The sequence below is a fragment of the Rhinatrema bivittatum genome, chromosome 4 (genome assembly GCF_901001135.1).
Source record: "Rhinatrema bivittatum chromosome 4, aRhiBiv1.1, whole genome shotgun sequence".
Classification (NCBI taxonomy): domain Eukaryota; kingdom Metazoa; phylum Chordata; class Amphibia; order Gymnophiona; family Rhinatrematidae; genus Rhinatrema; species Rhinatrema bivittatum.
Window position 1 is genome coordinate 180923207 of NC_042618.1, and position 18243 is coordinate 180941449.

Below are 18243 nucleotides of genomic sequence, written 5' to 3' on the forward strand. Positions count from 1 at the left end.
ATTTATAAATCCACTGGTCTTCTTGTGACTCATGCTATCAAATACTTCTTGTTTAGATACCACATTGCCATTACAGAGACCAATGCACATTACCTTACATTTGGGCTCATGGAATCTAATCTAACATTTACCAGCCAGACTCACAATGAAACCAAATCCTTTAGCTATTGTGCATCTCTCTTGTTCTTCTGTATTAACTAACTGCCCATCACCATCATTTATCAAGGGATTGAATTTAGTTACTCGTCTTTCAAACTTCGAGCTCAAGGCAAATAAGAAATCAGGTACAGTGTATAATTCCCTTACAATCGGCCTGATTTACTAAGGTTTTTCATCCATTCTATGTCCATGGGAAAAATGTTTAGAAGATAATGCCATAAGTTTGTATCTGAGGCAATGAAAGTGAAATGACTTGCCCAAAGTCACAAGGAGCGGCAAGTGGGAGAAGTGAGATCCGAACAATGGTTTCCCTTTGCCTATTGTTCTAACCACTAGGTAGAGGTGCCTATTCTATCTTCATTATAGATCATTGCCAGTCCAACTAATTCAGCAGGTTCTTCCAATATATTTCTATTTTGAAATCTGTAAGTTAATTTTTCAAGTTAATATGTTACCAATTTGTAAAGCAACCTCCAACTCAGGGGAAGGGCTCAGGATGTGGTCCATTCTTTGTCTACTATTGAGATCAGTTTGGCAAGGGTTGTCCCTGCTAGGAGCCTAGTCTTCACAGCATAGCTCTCATTAGATACATAAGCCTCCTCACCAATGCGGTGAGAAGGAAAAAAAGAAAGAAGGAATTTACTACACTATCCAAACGCATAATTCTGTACTGTCTACAACAGCTCATTTATTTTTTTTCTAGATGTATCTGTATCTCAAACTTTAATACAGCCAGGCCCAGCGCGACCAGGTGTGCACAGGGCGGCACACCCCGGGGAGGCGGCAAGCTGGCGGCAGCAGGACAGGCTGCAGGGCTGCTGGCAGCCAAAGAAGGAGAGAGGCTGTAAGCTACTGGCCCATCTTCCTGTTGCGTGTGCGCGCGTACACACAGGGGTACATTTTCAAAAACAGCGCACGTGCGAACAAAAGTGCGCTGGATTTTATAAGATACACGCGTAGCCACGCGTATCTTATAAAATCCGAGGTCGGCGCGCGCTGCCTGTTCCCTCCGAGGCCGCACCGAAATCTGAGCGGCCACAGAGGGAACTTTCCTTCCGCCTCCCCTCACCTTCCCCTACCTAACCCACCCCCCCGGCCCTATCTAAACCCCCCCCCCCCGCCTACTTTTATCGGCAGATTTACACCTACCCAAGGCAGGTGTAAATCTGCGCGCGCCAGCGGGCTGCTGGCACGCCATCACCCGACCCAGGGGCTGGTCCGGAGGCCTCGGCCACGGACCCGCCCCCTCCTGCCCCTTTTACGAAGCCCCGGGACTTACGCGTGTCCCGGGGCTATGCGCGCGCTGGTGGCCTATGCAAAATAGGCCACCAGCGCGCGCATAAATCCGGACGGATTTAAATCCGGACGGAATTATGTGCGCAGGCTTTTAAAATCCGGCCCACAGCTTCCACTCCCCTCCCCCAACCAATAAGGCCAGTGAGCCATGGTGGAGCTCATGCCACTGCAGCCCAAAGACAACAGGAGGCCATGTGTGTCTCTGTGAGAGCCTGTGTGTATGTTTGCGTGCCTGTGAGACCCTATGTTTCACATATAGGCTCACACACACGCACAATATATCTACGAGGGAGAGGGAGCCTGTGTGTTACAGAGAGGGAGTGTGTATGTGTGTGAGAGAACAAAAAATTTGGGCAACCCTACCTCCCCCAATCCATGACAATCTCAGGGTGACTGGAAATCAGAAGATCACAGGTATGGAGAGCAGGAGATTTAGGTTTAATTACTGGGTGTAATCTGATAATTCTGCTCTTTTGAAATATTTTTTTTTGGGGGGGGGGAGAAACAGAACAATTTTTTATTATTTGATTTTTTTATTCATCCGATGTTTTGAAATATTTTGTTTCAGAAATGTTGTATATTATATTCATTAACTGAAATGTATTCTTTTTATGAACATGATTTTACTATTATGATAGTTTTATATATTCTTGATTTTATTTCATGTTTTTATGAAGAACTAGCGGAACCCGGCCACGCGTTGCAGTGGCAGAGTCAGGTTCTTTATCCTCCCTCCCCCTTCCCCTTGCTCATTTACCTCAGTCACTCATCCTCCTCCCCCTTGGTCACTCACCCCCCCCCCCTTCCCTCCCCTGTCCCCACTCCAACTCTCTCTCCTCACACTCACCTCTCCCCTCATTTTCCCTCCCCTGACACTCACCTCCCCCCTCATTCTCCATGCTGTGGCAGAGCCTGGTTAAGTTGAAAAGACAGAACAGAGCCTGGGGATGTCTGTAATATGTTTAATTTTGCAATGCTTGTGGGTATACCATATTTTTGGGTGTTCCATTGCTAGTGCAGATATACAGATTGTCAGGTTTGCCGACTTAGCACTCTATATTTAGTTAAGTGTTTTGTGGAGGGCTAATTTGGTGCCTTTCCGAGATCAGGGACGTTTTGTGTTCGTGTTTGTGTGTGTCCTCCGTCTTTCCACCCCAAACGAAGCTCAGCATAAACGTTGTGTTTAAATACGCACCCCACACCCTTCTGCCCCCCCCCCCCGCTTGAGTTGCAGAATGACCGAAACATCCCCTCCCCCCCCCTGAACACGTGCGCAAGAAAATAACTACGGCCTCCCACCGTTTACCCCCCCCTCCCCGGATACCTGTGCAAACTGTCAGTCGGTGGAGTGGGTGTTCGGTTCCGCATCGAAGTCTTGGGTTCGGGCCGTTGGCTGTTAGCAATGAAAATGGCTCCGACGGCCCTTTGACCTCACTATGTCACTGGGGAGGAGTAATGGGAGCGCCAAGTTCCCTGACATAGAAAGGGCAAAGGTCCGCTGGCTGCCAGTCCTGAAAATGGTGTCGACGGGCCCTCGCCCTTACTATGTCACATGGGGTACTGACGCCATTGTTGTCTCCAAGTGGCATAGTAAGGGAAAGGGCCGTCGGCACCATTTTGATTCCTGGCAGCCGATGGCCGTAGTGTACGCGATGTGTCCCGGACCGTTGTTGGCCTCCTGCTGGAGCAGCGCGGACCTGTTTCCGGTTTTGTGTGTGTTCGGAGGGTGTGGGCAGTAAGTAGAACAGGCATGTGCGTGGGGGGTGTGAAGAGGGTGTTTTTGTGTGAGTTCAGAGGGTGTGGGAATTGCGAGGCCCCCCGGTGTAGCAGCCTGGAATTTGGTGCGTTTTGGTGTGATTTGGGAGGGTGTGTGAAGTAAGACCAATTGGCATGTGTATGTGGGGGTGTGTGAGGAGTGTGGATTTCTGTGTGTTCTGAGGATGTGTGAATTAAATACATTTGTCATGTGTGTGGGGGGGGGGGTGTGAGTGTTTGTGAAAGATGTAAGAGGTTGCGCTTGCGCTGACGTCCACCAGATGTCGCTGTTTTGTGGAACCAATTTTTAAACCTTTTTTACCTGTCACAGGTGTGACATATATGTAATGTATGTGTATAAGATCCTTCCCGTATGGGAACTGAAGGTTGTGTGCAAATTTGAACGCAATCGGTTAAGTGTTTGCCGAGATTAGCGATTTTGTACAAACTATTTAACATTTTTATTTATATAGATGGTAATGTTTCTGTTTTTCCATTGTTGCTCTGTATGTAGAGGCTGGCTAATTGTGGGTTCCAGTTCAGTTCTTCTCAGCACATTTCTGTTTATACTTTCTGATCTCTTTATTCTGTATTTGGTGAGAGTCTATCTGTGTTCTGCATATGTGACCAAGGTGAGGTATTTTGCTGGCATGTAATTTCTGTGCAGACATCTATAACAGTCTGGTTTACTAATAAGAGTTTTATTGGTGTTCTAGGGCCTTGTGTAATATGTGCAGTGTTGTTTTTTCATAAATAAGGTTGTTTTGGTATGGGAGGTTTATTATACTATAATGGTAATCCTGTTTGTTCATGGCTTTCTGAGGGCCAGGCTAACACCCAATACGCATTACAAAAATACGCATTCCATAGCAGTTTCAAGTGTCTTTTTTTCAGTTTTCTAGTTGGCACCACAGGAGTGCATGTAAATATATGCATGTTGTGTTATTTTTCCCTCAGCAGACTTTCTGCTGAATGTTTTCATGTAAAATGTATTATAAATGCATAATTTAATCGTGTGCACGTGTGTGTAAGAGGAGGCACGCCAGGCTTGTCCTGGCGTGCCGCAGTTAACAGGGTTCGAGCGGCGCCGAGGGACATCGGGAAAGGGGGGGGGGGGGGAGAGAAGAAAAGAGAGATGGGGTGGCCAATGGGAGCGCAGCGATTCAAATCGCTGCGCTCCCATTGGAGGGCTATCAATAGGTAAGGAGGGGGCGACAGGGGGAGCGGGCAGTTGGGAATCCGCCAGCATAGCAGAAGCAGGTTTTTGCTCTGCTGCGCAGCGAACTCCCAACTGCCGTTTTCGCGTTTTTTATTGCGTTTCCAATAAGCGGACCATGAGGAGAAATAGAGGCAAACAAGGGAACAAGCCCGTGGTAATACCTCCGACGGGTCCGCGGCCGAGGAGTGGGGGGACGGGCCGGCTGCCGGGCCGCAGGATTGATGTGCAGGGCTCTCCGGTGAGTGAAGGCAGGCCTGCCCCCCCGCCCGCCGCCCCCTTTACCCCGCCGGTTGCGGCAGTTTTAACCGACTCGGGAGAGAGCGGGCCTGAAGCCATGTCTCCCGAGCGCGAGGGCTACCAAATTTTGTCCCCTGCCGCATCTCCTGTTGCTCCCCCCCCGCCCTGCCTGTCGGCCGGCGGCGCCCCACTGGTTCCCCCTCCGCCCTCCGGCGCTCCGGACCCGGGCCCAGCCGGCGCTTCAGACCCCCTTCGAGTGGGTAGAGCACCTGACAGGGTAATTCATACCCGGCCGCATCGGGTTCGGCGCCTTTTATCCCCAGCAGAGGGACTCGGCGGCAAAAGGTTTTTAGGAGCTCGCGGAAAAATTCAGGCCCGTGGCGGACGACCCCATCCGGTACACCCCCCTCCCCGCAAGTTCAGCCTTGAGGGCAGTGGCATGGGGACCCAGGGTTGGACTGGTAGAGGGGATGTGCCTGGGAACAGGGAAAAAGGGGGAGGGCAGAGTCCACGCGGACAGAGCCAGGAAAAGGAGGGCAGACAGGTGGCCCCCAGAGGCACTGCTTCCACCACTCCCCTGGCCGGAGATGCCAGTGCGCCCAATACCGCAGCCCTGATCGCAGAAATTTTAAACCATATGGCCAGGTCGGGGTACGGGTATTTAGCAGGGGACACCAGGCGTGGGGCAGAAAATAATCAGGTAATGGGCGGTTGGCAAGGAGGGCAGAATTCCCCATTCGGGGATCAAGTTTTTCCTAGGGCAGCCAGCGGGATGCATGGCGATACGGGAGTCCTCACAAGTTTGAGGAATGAAGGTCTGCCCCAAGGGAGAGGCGAATCTGTCAGGGATTTTGGGAGGGATAGTTGGGAGTTTAGGGTTGGAGGTTTTTCTGCAGCGGACATCGATGAAGAAATTCCAGGTCCGTCCAGCCGTGAAGCGTGGAGGGAGCGCGAGGGAGCAGTGCAAAGTCGGGTGCTGGGAAGTCCAAGGCCTAGTGCGCGGAAGGAGTCGAGGCTGGGAAAGTGTGACGCGGTGGCAAGAGTGCAGTCCGCCGGTGTCGTCAGAGAAGACTCTACAGCAGGTAAGGGGGCAAACGAGGGCGATAAGAAGGGACAGAAGAAAAAGAAGAGGTCGCACTCCAGCTCTAGTGCAGGCTCGTCGACCTCTACTTCGTCCTCTAGTGACAGCATATACAGTGAGCGGGTAGTAGGGGTGGAGGGTCCCAAATGCGACGTGGGGCAGCCAGCACTAGCTTCACTCACGGAATTGTGGGAGGAGGTACCTACTAGACTGGTAAAGCGCATTAAGAAACGGAAATTTATTAACATATTTAAACTACTGGAAGGAAGAAGGGGGGGGGGGGGGGGGAGGAAGATGTCCAAAAAAGATAAGAAAAGGAATAAGAAGGAAGGTACGGGACCGAGAATTGCTAAAAATATTGTTAATTGGGTGCGGGGTTTCCTACGCTTAGCAAGCGTGGTAAGTCATTTTGATCCCTCACAGTATGGGGCGTTATTATCTTATGCACATAGTATTTTAGGAGCCTTTAAGGATTATGAAGGTGGGGGGGGGGCGACGCCGGCTTACCGTTGGGCCGCAAAGGTAAGCGAAGAGAGGCATGCGGCCGAGGAATGTGGGGGGGGGGGGGGGGGGGTTAAGATTATTTTGGTTTAATGTTAATTTAACGGCTCGGGTTATGTTTAATAAACTGCGGCCTTTGAGGTTTTAATGCCATACATTGTCATGTCTATTTTGTGGAATGATTGGGGGAGAAAGGAAAGCGATGGAGAGAGCGGTTGGTCTCGAATACCCATGTTAAGGATGTAGGGGCTGTGTGGGGTGAGGTGTGTGCAAGGCTGTAAGGTTTGCTTAGGGTACCTAATACCCTTCCCTATCCTGGGTTCTGGGGTGGGGCGGGGGCATGTCAGTTTTTAAAAATATAGATTGCATGATGGAGCTGGACTTTATTTGGTGGTCTGGGACAGGCACTGAATGAAGGGGGGGGGGGGGGAGGGGCAGCAAAGTAATTTTTCACACAGGGCAGCAAAAAAAAAAAAGCTAACATTGGCCCTGAATACATAAGAACATAAGAAAATGCCATACTGGGTCAGACCAAGGGTCCATCAAGCCCAGCATCCTGTTTCCAACAGTGGCCAATCCAGGCCATAAGAACCTGGCAAGTACCCAAAAACTAAGTCTATTCCATGTAACCATTACTAATGGCAGTGGCTATTCTCTAAATACAGCCAAGCATCACATTGCTGAAGGAAACTCAGTGACCCAGAGAGCCTCTCACTTTCAGCCCGATCCAGTAAAGTCCGTGGGAGAGCGGACTAACGCCCGCTCTCCCGGCGCACGCACCGGCCCCTTGCCGGTGCGAGCGATCCAGTATTTAAATTAGGCGACGCGGTGCAAACAAGGAAAAGGAGGCGCTAGGGACACTAGCGCGTCCCTAGCGCCTCCTTTTGGCCTGGAGCGGCGGCTGTCAGCGGGTTTGACAGCCGACGCTCAATTTTGCCGGCGTCGGTTCTCGAGCCCGCTGACAGCCACGGGCTCGGAAACCGGACGCCGGCAAAATTGAGCGTCCGGTTTTCGGCCCGACAGCCGCAGGCCGAATTCAAAATTTATTTATTTTTTTTTACTTTTGGGGACCTCCGACTTAATATCGCTATGATATTAAGTCGGAGGGTGCACAGAAAAGCAGTTTTTACTGCTTTTCTGTGCACTTCCCTGGCGCCGGAAGAAATTAGCGCCGACCTTTGGGCGGCGCTAATTTCTTAGAGTAAAATGTGCGGCTTGGCTGCACATTTTACTTACTGGATCGCTCGGGAATACCTAATAGGGCCATCAACATGCATTTGCATGTTGAGGGCGCTATTAGGTGCCGCGGGTGGGCCGCGTGTTTTCCTCCCCTTACTGAATAAGGGGTAAGGGAAAACACGCGTCCAGAGCAGGGTGACAGTGCGCTCCGACGGAGCACACTTTACTGGATCGACCTGTTTCTAAATTGTGTTGAAATCTGATTTAAATCAGTAGTAAACGAAAGTAGTCACCATCCAAAAGCTATTCATATGGGAGGAATCCCTTAACCAAACCTATGGGGGAAAAAAAAAACCTACGAATCAAATAAGGTTTACAGTTTTAAACCAGTATCGTCGTATCTGAAGCCAGCATACACAGGAAACATTGGCTAGGGACAATTGTACATGCTTGCGACTTCTGCTTTATGGCGCCCTTTGATTGCATCATGGCTTGCCATGGAACTCCCTGCTCTGCAGGAGGAACACGGCAGCCAACAGATCGCATTCCCCCCCCCCCCCCCCGTAAGCTAGCGTTTACGCGTCGGAACCTCGCAGGTCTGCTCCCCAGCGGTGACATCAGCTCCGTCGCCCCGCCTTCGCTTCAGCTACCAAACTGGCGGAAACCTGTTCCACCCGGCCGGCTCGAGCCCCCGGGGAGCGCTGGCGCAGCACGTGGGGAGGGAGGCGCGCGCGCGCGCCGGTTGCCACTTCCTCTCTGCTAAGTCAAGGCTGAAGGCGAGGGAGCGCGCGCGAGCGGCGCAGCTTTAAAAACTTGTCGCAACTTGGCTCAGGTGTAGATCCATGTGTACGGTAGCAGGTGAAAAGACCAGGGCTTTGGTGTCAGCAGCTCAGGGATACTGCAGAGCCCACGGGGGAAAAAAAAAAGAGGTATAACGGGGAGAAAATCCAGCTCAGTTTACTGCTAATAACGTTTTAGCTGATTGGCACGTGTTGTAATCCATAGCTGCCGTGAATTTAATTTAAATACCTGGTTTTACAAAATATCGCAGTAAGATGGAGGCACTTTTAGCCTTCAAACATTTATCCTCGTGGATAATGTATTGCTGCTAACTGCTCGTCAGTATACTAGAACATTTTAATTAAGCTGTTTTTTGGTTCCGTTTCTCTAAAATTTCGACTCTTCAAAGCACTGTAGTAAGCGATCGAGACGCGCCCTTTAAATCCCCATATATAGGACTGAATTTTCAAAATACCAAAATAACAGCAAGACAACTAGATCACCAACCTGCTTCAGGGCGTCCCCCATCAGCAAGCGGTTTTTTTTCCCCCCTGGTTTAATAAACGGGAAGCGTGAAGAAACAACTGGGACGCGCGCTCCTGGCGGATCCGCATGGTGCGCGTCCTCGAGCCCGGCAGACCGGCTACAGCCGGTATAAAAACCGAGAGAAAGGCGAGTGAGCGAAGACGATTCTTAGCTCAGACAGGGTCTAGCCAAAGGGGCTCGCTGAGGCAGGGACCAGATCCTGAAGCACTATATAGTCCTCTAGCTTTAATTTCAGCTGTAGCTTGTTTGCTTGGGGCACTGTGTCCTTTCGGCAAGGAAGGCGTTAAGCGTAGTGTAGCGTTAGGTCTTGTTACTGACCATGTTCTAGTAGGGACAGCTGCTCAAGATATATATATATATAAATAAATATATTTATATATATTTTCTGTCTTCAAACTTTGTCCTTAAAGTGCGTGGTAAGTTTATATTTTATTATTCTAACGAAGAGGGCTAATATGTCTTGTGTAACTAAATGCTATAAAACTGAGGGCAAGTTTACAATTTTCAAGAATTATGGAAATCTGTATAATTTTTCAAATTCCAAATTGTTAATACGTAAATCCTAATCACTTTTTTTTCACTAAATGGCAATATGTAGTCTTAGTGCTGAACTTGCGCTCTCTCTATATGTATGTGTGTTATCACTAAGTTTTATTCTATATTCAGATGAAATCCACGCCCCATGCGAGAGATCAAAGCACAGCGGCTTCCTTTTTTTGTCAATTGTTCTGTTTTGTAACGAGTGAAAGCGAATGCATTTCAAAACTTTAAACAGCCTGGATCTCCGGTCTGCCTCTGTTTAAAAAATATTTGCGGGATTCCTTTTACGTGCTTTTATTGAGCAATAACCTACTTATTACAAAACAAAATCGCGCAAATTTTTTTTTAGGCTTAGTAAAACTATAGTCTTCAGGAAGGGGTAAAGGCATATTTGATAGACTTGATTTTATTACTAAAACGGATTTATATTATAAGCAAGATCGGAAGAGAGAGGGTGTTTGCTCTCTTCCTTTTTGGCTCTGTTGTCACAAAGGACGCAATTATTGTAACTGCCATGTTATAAAACGTAGCAAAAATAATGCAGAACTAACATAGCAGTCCCTAATAGCAAAAGTTATGCTAGACATTTTTAGAAGGAAAGAGAAAGCTAAATGCGCATGATACTATAATTCCATAGTGGCAATAAGCAGTAACAACGAATGAATTAAAGTAATATCGGTTGGCACTATACAATATGAAGTGGGGATTTTTGTATAGAAATGCTCTGTACTTTCAGGGATTTATTTTATTCAGTGATGTGTGATCAGCCAAGCCAAAAAGGTCACATTTAGACAAAACATTTAGACTACAAAAATTTGCAGTTTCCTACATCTGTGCTCCTGTCACTCCGGGGGGGGGGGGCGTTTCTCACCTTCTCGATAACTTTCATGGCCGGAATGTAATTTCCACTTTGAACACTAGAGACCCCTAAATAGCTTTTGGCTTCTTAACATAACTCGTAGGGTAAGAACGAGAAAAAATCCACATCTGGTGCAATATATATAAGATATTTTAACTACCTAAAATGATCATGAGTTGAGGAAAGCAGGTTTTGCTTACCATAAACCACGTTTTCCATAGATAGCAGGATGAATTAGCTCTGTTCCATAGATTTTTATTTTATTAACTTTTTTTTTATACCGACATTCGTGGGGAACATCATGCCGGTTTACAATAACTGAAAAAGACAGAAAAACAGGGGGGAGCAGTAAAGACGAAAGGAGAACGAGCTGCAGCAGAGAAGGAAAGCTGAAAGGATGAAGGTAAATAGGAATAGTACCTGGAAAGGTACAGGAAGGGATAACTTTAGTGTAGATAAGATAAGACCATATGTGCACAAATGGCATTATCAGGCAGCATGTTGAAGCATGCTCTCAAATCAGTTTGATGTACTGAGCATGCGCGGGACTTCATGCACCAACACAGGTTCCAGAACTCTCTTCAGTCTATAAACAAAACTAGCTGAATTGCTGGTATAAGTTGCTCAGGAGGTCGTGTCACATGGCTAATTCATCCTATCTACAGGAAACTGTTTACGGTAAGCAAAGCTTGTTTTGCGTTGATAAGCTGGCTGAATTAGCCATATTCCATAGGAAGTCCCAAGGTGAGGGTTGCTGCAGACTAAATTATTTGCATCAATTGTTGCCTTTTTTAATTCTTAAACGTTTTCCAATCTGAGCTCCCCCATGGATGATGGGGCATGTTTTAGGCCTGCGGTTCCAACCGCATTGTCCCTAGATGCTGTCATGACAAGGCAGTAGTGAGCCATGAATATATGCACTGATGACCAGGGTGCTGCCTTGCATAAATCTTTGGGTACATTGTTTAAATGTGCCAATGATTTTTTGCCATTGTTTGTATCCGATGGATCAGTAAGAGAATTTGCGCTTAGTTACAGAAGTTTGGATTGCAGGAAATAGTTGTGAACCTTGCTATGTCAAAGTATGTCTTTTGTAATATATTAGAACTCTTATAAGCTAGGGTTTGCAGCATCTTTTCCCTTTCATGCGTGTGTTTAGGTAGAAAGTTGTTAGCAAGATGTTTTGGTTCAAATGAAATGGCAATACTTACTTTTGGTAAGAACGTGGGATGTGGACATAGTGAAACTGTCATGAAAGAACTGGAGATGAGGTGTAAAATGTTCCAGAGCCTGAGTTTTACTTATCCTCCTAGCCCATGTAACTGCTTTTTTTTTTTTTTTTTAAACAACCTTTCCAGGTAGGAAACTTCAACAATTTTATCGGAGATGAAATCAGATGTCAGGACTAAGTTAGTGTCCTATGGAACAGGGGGGGGCTGCTTTACTGGTAGCCATAGGTGAAGAGAACCACTGATGAAGTGTGATTAATGGGTGCTCAATCTTCACTGTAATGGTATGCTGCTATAGCACAGATGTACCCTAACCAATGTGGTAGGTAGTGCATACATGAAAGCAAATGTAGAGGCACTCATGTAAAAGGGTCTAGAGCGTATTGGACGCACCAACTGGAGTAATGACTCAGTTTAAAGCTGTAGTTGCATCTGGTAGAGGGACATCTTGAATCCGTTTGGGTAGATGCCATTGTGCTAAGGTTGCATGTTCAACATCAATGCAGTCAGATCTAGAGTGGAATGTAGAGGATGAAGGAGACTGACTTACTGCTGAGTAAGCAGTTCTGCATTGCTTCCTAGTTTTTAATGGAGGGGGATGTGAATACTTATTAGATAGGCATACTGTGGCTGTCTGGGCCATGCTGGGGCTATTAAGATCATGCATGCATTTCTGAACCATTCTTTAAAGTTTATTAAATTTCCAAAATTATTTACAATGAAAAGAAATCAAGCAATTTTGGATTACATGTCAATTTTCAAGAACAAGACATCATAATTCCAACTACTAAGTTCACATTATCAGGGGAAGCCTTCAAATAAAATATAACAAAAGTAACATACCATGTACCTTTATGGAGATAATTATTAACTGACCAGTTTATATATTATCTGACAGAAAAACTTCTAAATGTTGAGGTTGAAGAAAAACAAACCATTCTTCTGATAGGTAATTAAGCACTTACAGGGAAATTTGAGGAAGAATGTGGCCCCAAGGGCCAACACTCTTCCCCCTCAATATCCAAAATTGTTTTCTTCTTGCCTGAGTACTTTTGAGACAGCTAGGAATACTTGGACTGTTCTACCACAGAATAAGAATTTTATTTTTAAAGTACTTCTGCATCACAAGACTTTACTTCTGCATCACAAGACTTTTCTCCATTATCAAAGTGGCTCTCATTGTAATATCATCCCCTGAGGCCTCAAGAAAAGATGTTAGATTAGGGCTAATGTCTATCAATTCATCCATCCCACCCTCCTTTGCTTTCTCATATTTCTTATAGTTCGATATATAATAAATAGGATAAGCAAATTGTTAATGCCTAGAATTTTTTACATTTTTTGAACAATTCTTGTGCTGAAAGCAATCGGGTGAATGGAAAATTTAAGAATTTAAATTTTTACTACGCATATTATTCTCTAACATTTCAAGGTTTTTATAGATGAGTATCTTTAATAAAGACAGTCCCATTAGCTTGAAGAGTAGTAACCTCAGTATTCAATATCTTATTTGCAAATTCCAATTTCTCTAGTTTTTTCCCATGATCATCCAGTTTTTCTTTAGTCTCAGCGGAAAATATTGTGGATTGGGTTAATCTCCTTTCCATTTTCATAACAGCCTTCCATATATCTGCCAGGGAGATATTCTCAGGCTCAGCAATTTCAGCTTCTCCTTCATTAAATCACTGACTCCAGTACCCTGGTGTCAACATCTGGTGTTTTTGGCAGTTCCTTAACATTGGGGGGGGGTATTTAAAACAGTTCCCCCCACATTACTAAGATCTTTACTGGATCTCTGGTCTTGGGCAGGGCTAGCACTCTCCCCAGAAGAGAGATTTTGCACAACCTCTCGAGAGGTTTGACTCACCCTTCGAACTAGGTGAGTGTTCATTGGGCCTGTCATCTCTTTGGTCACAGGTGTAGATGTTGTGGGCTTCAACTACCTTTTTTTCCCCATCAGTTTTGGAGAAAGACTTCTCTGCAAAATTTTACCCAGGGGTGTGCCCCTTTGGTGCGCAGCTTCGGCAGCGCGCCAGCGGCTGCATGCCACTGTGCAGCTCTTAATATAGGCACAGCACGTCCGGTGACATTGACACCAGGGGGTGGGAGGTAAGTTTGAATATTCCCGGCAGATTGTCCCTCTCACCCTTGCCTTTCGGCATGACTCTCCAAGGGAGGCTTCCGCTTCTGAGCCACTGTATGGATTAATGGTATTGGAGGGAATAATAGAGCAGACCTTGCTCCATGATAACAGGAAGGAAGCTGGAGCTTCTCTGAGGATTTGGGTAGATGGAGCAGAGTTTGTGTACCTTTCTGTTCTATTCCAAAAAAGTCTACCCAGAGTGGACCCAGATGTTGGAAGAGTGCATTGGCTGCTGACTGCGACAAGGATCATTCGTGAGGCTGAAATTCTGCTGAGGCGATCTGCCTTTACGTTGGCTAATCTTGGCAAATGTTGCCTGTAGAGTAACATTGGTCTCTGTTGCTCATTCCCATACAGTTATAGCTTCCTCTAAGAAAGCATGTGACCTCCCATAACGCCATGCTTATTTATGTTGAACATTACTACTTGGTTGTCCAAGTGGATCATTATGAAAGATCCTCTAAGCAGATGCGGGAAGCTTTTGAGGACATTGGGCATGGCTCAGAGTTCTAGGAGATTTATCAAGTGCGCTTGCTCTTCTTGATTCCATAGGCCTTGTATTTTTAAGTTGAAGGTGAGCTCCCACATTTTTGTGGTGTCCATAATTAGAATGTCAGTTGGTTTTATCATCTTCTTTTTGATAGCCAAAGGTTGAAAATTACCGGCACCATCGACTTGAGTCCCCCTTGTAACAGATGCATGTGTAGTCTGGTTATGGAGACTACATGAATGACAGCTGCCATATGGCAGTAGTACTAGGACATATCGAACTGAGATTTTCTTTAGCGCAGTAGTCTGTGTGCTGCATATAGAAGCTTGTGGAGTCTGAGTGGGAGATATGTTCTGGTTTTGGAATCTATCTGTGCACCTATAAACTATATTAGGGAAACTACTGATTTTTCATAAATCAATAAAAAATCCCAATTTCTCCAGACATAATATAGTCTGTTCCATGTGAGATCAAAGGGTTTGTTAGTTTGGTACTATTAGCAGCCAGTCATCCAGGTAGGGGAAGTTTCATATTCCTGAGTGGCTGAAGTGTACCATGGCTAAATATTGTGAAGACTCTAGAGGTAGAGGAAAGTCCAAATGGGAGGACCTTGTATTGGTATTGGAGGTGAGCCACTTAGAAGCAGAGGCAAATGCCAACATGAGGGGTGAATTGGGACGTGAGCATATGCATCTTTCAGATCGAGTTAACACATCCAGTCGTTGGGTTGGATGAAGGGCAAAATGGTACTCAGGGATGTCGTCTTGAGTTTCGCTGAACAAAGATGCTTGTTGAAGGATCAGCGGTCAAGAACTGGTCAGCGATCTGTTTTCTTGGAATAAAGTAGTAGTGGGAATAACATCTCTTGTAATCCTAAGTTGGGATGATTTGTATCTCCTCCTGATTGAGGAGAGCTAGATGGTCAGGATTGGTAGGTTGTGACACAAGATGTAATAACTTAGGTTGGTGTTGGAAATTTAGATAATAGCCCTGTTTTGTTAACTTTAAGACCTATTAGTCTGTGGTGGTCTACCAGGCTTGTTAAATACTCTATTCTGCCCCCAACAGATATTTGTGGGTGTGGGATTATTAAAAATTCTGTTGAGGTTTTGCAGGAGGATGTAATTGAGGCTTGGGTGCATGTCAAGTTGTGGGTCTTCCTCTTTATGGGGGTTGCTGTGGGTGGTGCCAGCTTTGTTGGTAGTAAGCCGGGCTGTAGGTTTGGCAAGAGCAGAACTGTTTGTTGGGGATAGTACAGATGTTTGTACTGTTGGTAGAACCAGCGTCTAGACATTCCCTGGTCACTTTGTGATGATAGATTTAAAGGATAGAATGTAGCTATTCAAACTACACCATCGTATCTTTCAACTTGTTACCAAAGAGAGAACCTGAGCATGGAAGATCGGCAAGCTTTTCATTAACATCTTCCCTGATATTACTGGCTCTTAATTGTGCCATTCTCCTAACATCAACTGATGCTGCAGAGGTTCTACCAGTTGTTTCAAATACCTCATATACTCAGCAAAGATGTTTGGAAACCTTCCTCGAGGTCATGAAGGGGCTGAGGTGTAATAGGTTTGCCTACTTCCAAACATATGTACGTCTTTAGACTTTGCAAACAATCTGAGCAACCTCAGTTCAGTTCTCTATAAGACAATATCCCAGCCACCAACATGGTTCCTTGGAAGACCTTCCTTCCAAAATTTAGGTGGTTATGCTATCTCCCAAGTGGTAAGAACATAAGAAATTGCCATGCTGGGTCAGACCAAGGGTCCATCAAGCCCAGCATCCTGTTTCCAGAGGCCAAACCAGGCCACAAGAACCTGGCAATTACCCAAACACCTAGAAGATCCCATGCTACTGATGCAATTAATAGTGGCTATTTCCTAAGTAAACTTGATTAATAGCAGTTAATGGACTTCTCTTCCAAGAACTTATCCAAACCTTTTTTGAACCCAGCTACACTAACTGCACTAACCACATCCTCTGGCAACAAATTCCAGAGATTTATTGTGCGTTGAGTGAAAGAATTTTCTCCAATTAGTCCTAAATATGCTACTTGCTAACTTCATGGAATGCCTCTAGTCCTTCTATTATTCGAAAGTGTAAATAACAGAGTCACATCTACTCGTTCAAGACCTCTCATGATCTTAAAGACCTCTATATCTCCCTTCAGCCGTCTCTTCTCCAAGCTGAAAAGCCCTAACCTCTTCAGCCTTGCCTCATAGGGAAGCTGTTCCATCCCCTTTATCATTTTGGTTGCCCTTCTCTGTACCTTCTCCATTGCAACTATATCTTTTTTTGAGATACGGCGACCAGAATTGTACACAGTATTCACCATGGAGCGATATAGAAGCATTATGACATTTTCTGTTTTATTAACCATTCCCTTCCTAATAATTCCTAACATTCTATTTGCTTTTTTGACTGCTGCAGCACACTGAGCCGACGATTTCAATGTATTATCTACTATGACGCCTAGATCTCTTTCTTGGGTGGTAGCTCCTAATATGGAACCTAACATCGTGTAACTACAGCAAGGGTTATTTTTCCCTATATGCAACACCTTGCACTTGTCCACATTAAATTTCATCTGCCATTTGGATGCCCAATCTTCCAGTCTTGCAAGGTCCTCCTGTAATGTATCACAGTCTGCTTGTGATTTAACTACTCTGAATAATTTTGTATCATCCACAAATTTGATAACGTCACTCGTCTTATTCCTTTCCAGATCATTGATATATATATATATTGAAAAGCACCGGTCCAAGAACAGATCCCTGAGGCACTCCACTGTTTACCCTTTTCCACTGAGAAAATTGACCATTTAGTCCTACTCTGTTTCCTGTCTTTCCTATCCCATGACTTTTTAGTTTTCGTAGAAGCCTCTCACGAGGGACTTTGTCAAACGCCTTCTGAAAATCCAAATACACTACAGTGTACATTGGAGTGTAGTCTCATCTTTCCTTTTTTTCATTAGAGTTGGGAGTTTTAATTTAAACTTTTAAATCCACTTTCTTAGTGGTGGAGGAGCCTGAATAAGTCTCCCATTTTTTCAGGAGGAGAATCTCTAATACCTCATGGGATGATAGAATGGAGGGTTCTGGTGAAATATCCAGAATCTTTAAATAGGTTATGGGTTTATGTTCTAAGATCTAGCTCCTTCCTGCTCTCTAAATTTTAGAAGAGAGCCCAACTTCTCCACAAATCGGGAATAGGTTAGATCTTCAGTAGTGACGTGTGTTCTGGTGGTGGTTCAGGGGATCACGTGGCATCCCCATGGAATTATGGGGGATGCCCCTGGCGAGACATTTGAAGGTAAAAAAAGGCAGGTGAAAACTCCCCCGGGAACTGGAGGAAATGGCAAATGACTGTCAAAAAAGAAGATAAGAGGTGGGAGCAGTGGTGCTCCTGGAATTTTTTCCTTGGCTGGAAGGATGGGGTAGGCTGGCAGAAAAGGTGATAGATTTGAGGAAAAAAGTTAGCAAGGGTTTTTTTCACTGTTTCCATAACTTGTTCCACAGCCAGATGGGAGCGCTTCCCAAGTATAGTGGCAGAATGTATTCCTCAGGCACTAAAACCTGATCTATATCCAATCCCTGAAGTGAAATTGGCATGAGAAGAAAATGAGTCTAGGGTTTGCAGAGGGAAGCCTTGCTGCCGCATGGTGGATGCTAACATGGGTTGTGGTACAGTGGCTGGAAGAGGGTAGAGAGGTAGTCTTGATAGGTATTGGCATCTTGGATAGTGGAATGGCTGCCCTTAAGATGTCCTGAGACAAATCCCTGGCTGAGTAAGAAGCTCTTGCTTGAGATAGAGGCCTTAGGGAGCAAGATTTGGATCCCTCTCTGCTTTTGATTTGATTTGTGATGTTTAGCTCTATGGTGGTATCTGGAAGTTGATGCTGGTACGCGCGCAGAGTGGTGAAGTGCTGTGCCTCTTATTTTTCCCCTTGGGGCCTGTTTATGGGCTTCCATGCTTGTGAAAGGATACTTAGATAAGGCCTTTTGCACAGACTTAACAGAGGACTGCTCTTTGGTTTCAACATGGTGTTTCTTAGAATCTGGCCATGCAGTAAATGAAACATGGCATTTTCCACCATTGGTGTTTTAGGCACTGTCCAAAGAAGAGGTTCCTGTAGGCTGACTGTCTGTTTGCAGACAGGCAATTTTTTCAGCTTGCTGGCGTTTAGCTGTTGGACACACGGCTGCAGTCCCGGCAATTTGGTT

General features: G+C 45.6%; 2 protein-coding genes across 12 annotated transcripts in view; one reads left to right on the forward strand and one right to left on the reverse strand.

The window, feature by feature from the left end:
• The window catches only part of ARSG (arylsulfatase G), a 240054-nt gene that overhangs the window by 195467 nt on the left and 26344 nt on the right, over nt 1-18243 (reverse strand). The window lies entirely within an intron of this gene.
• SLC16A6 (solute carrier family 16 member 6) overlaps nt 8093-18243 on the forward strand; it is a 32553-nt gene continuing 22402 nt past the window's right edge. The window contains exon 1 of one of the 5 annotated variants that reach the window (XM_029599314.1): nt 8093-9162. Coding sequence is in view for 1 of the 5 variants with exons in the window: in XM_029599312.1 (XP_029455172.1) it covers nt 10794-10830 (37 nt within the window). In the remaining 4 variants the exon portion in view is untranslated. The other 4 variants (XM_029599313.1, XM_029599316.1, XM_029599317.1 and 1 more) reach the window with 4 other exon arrangements.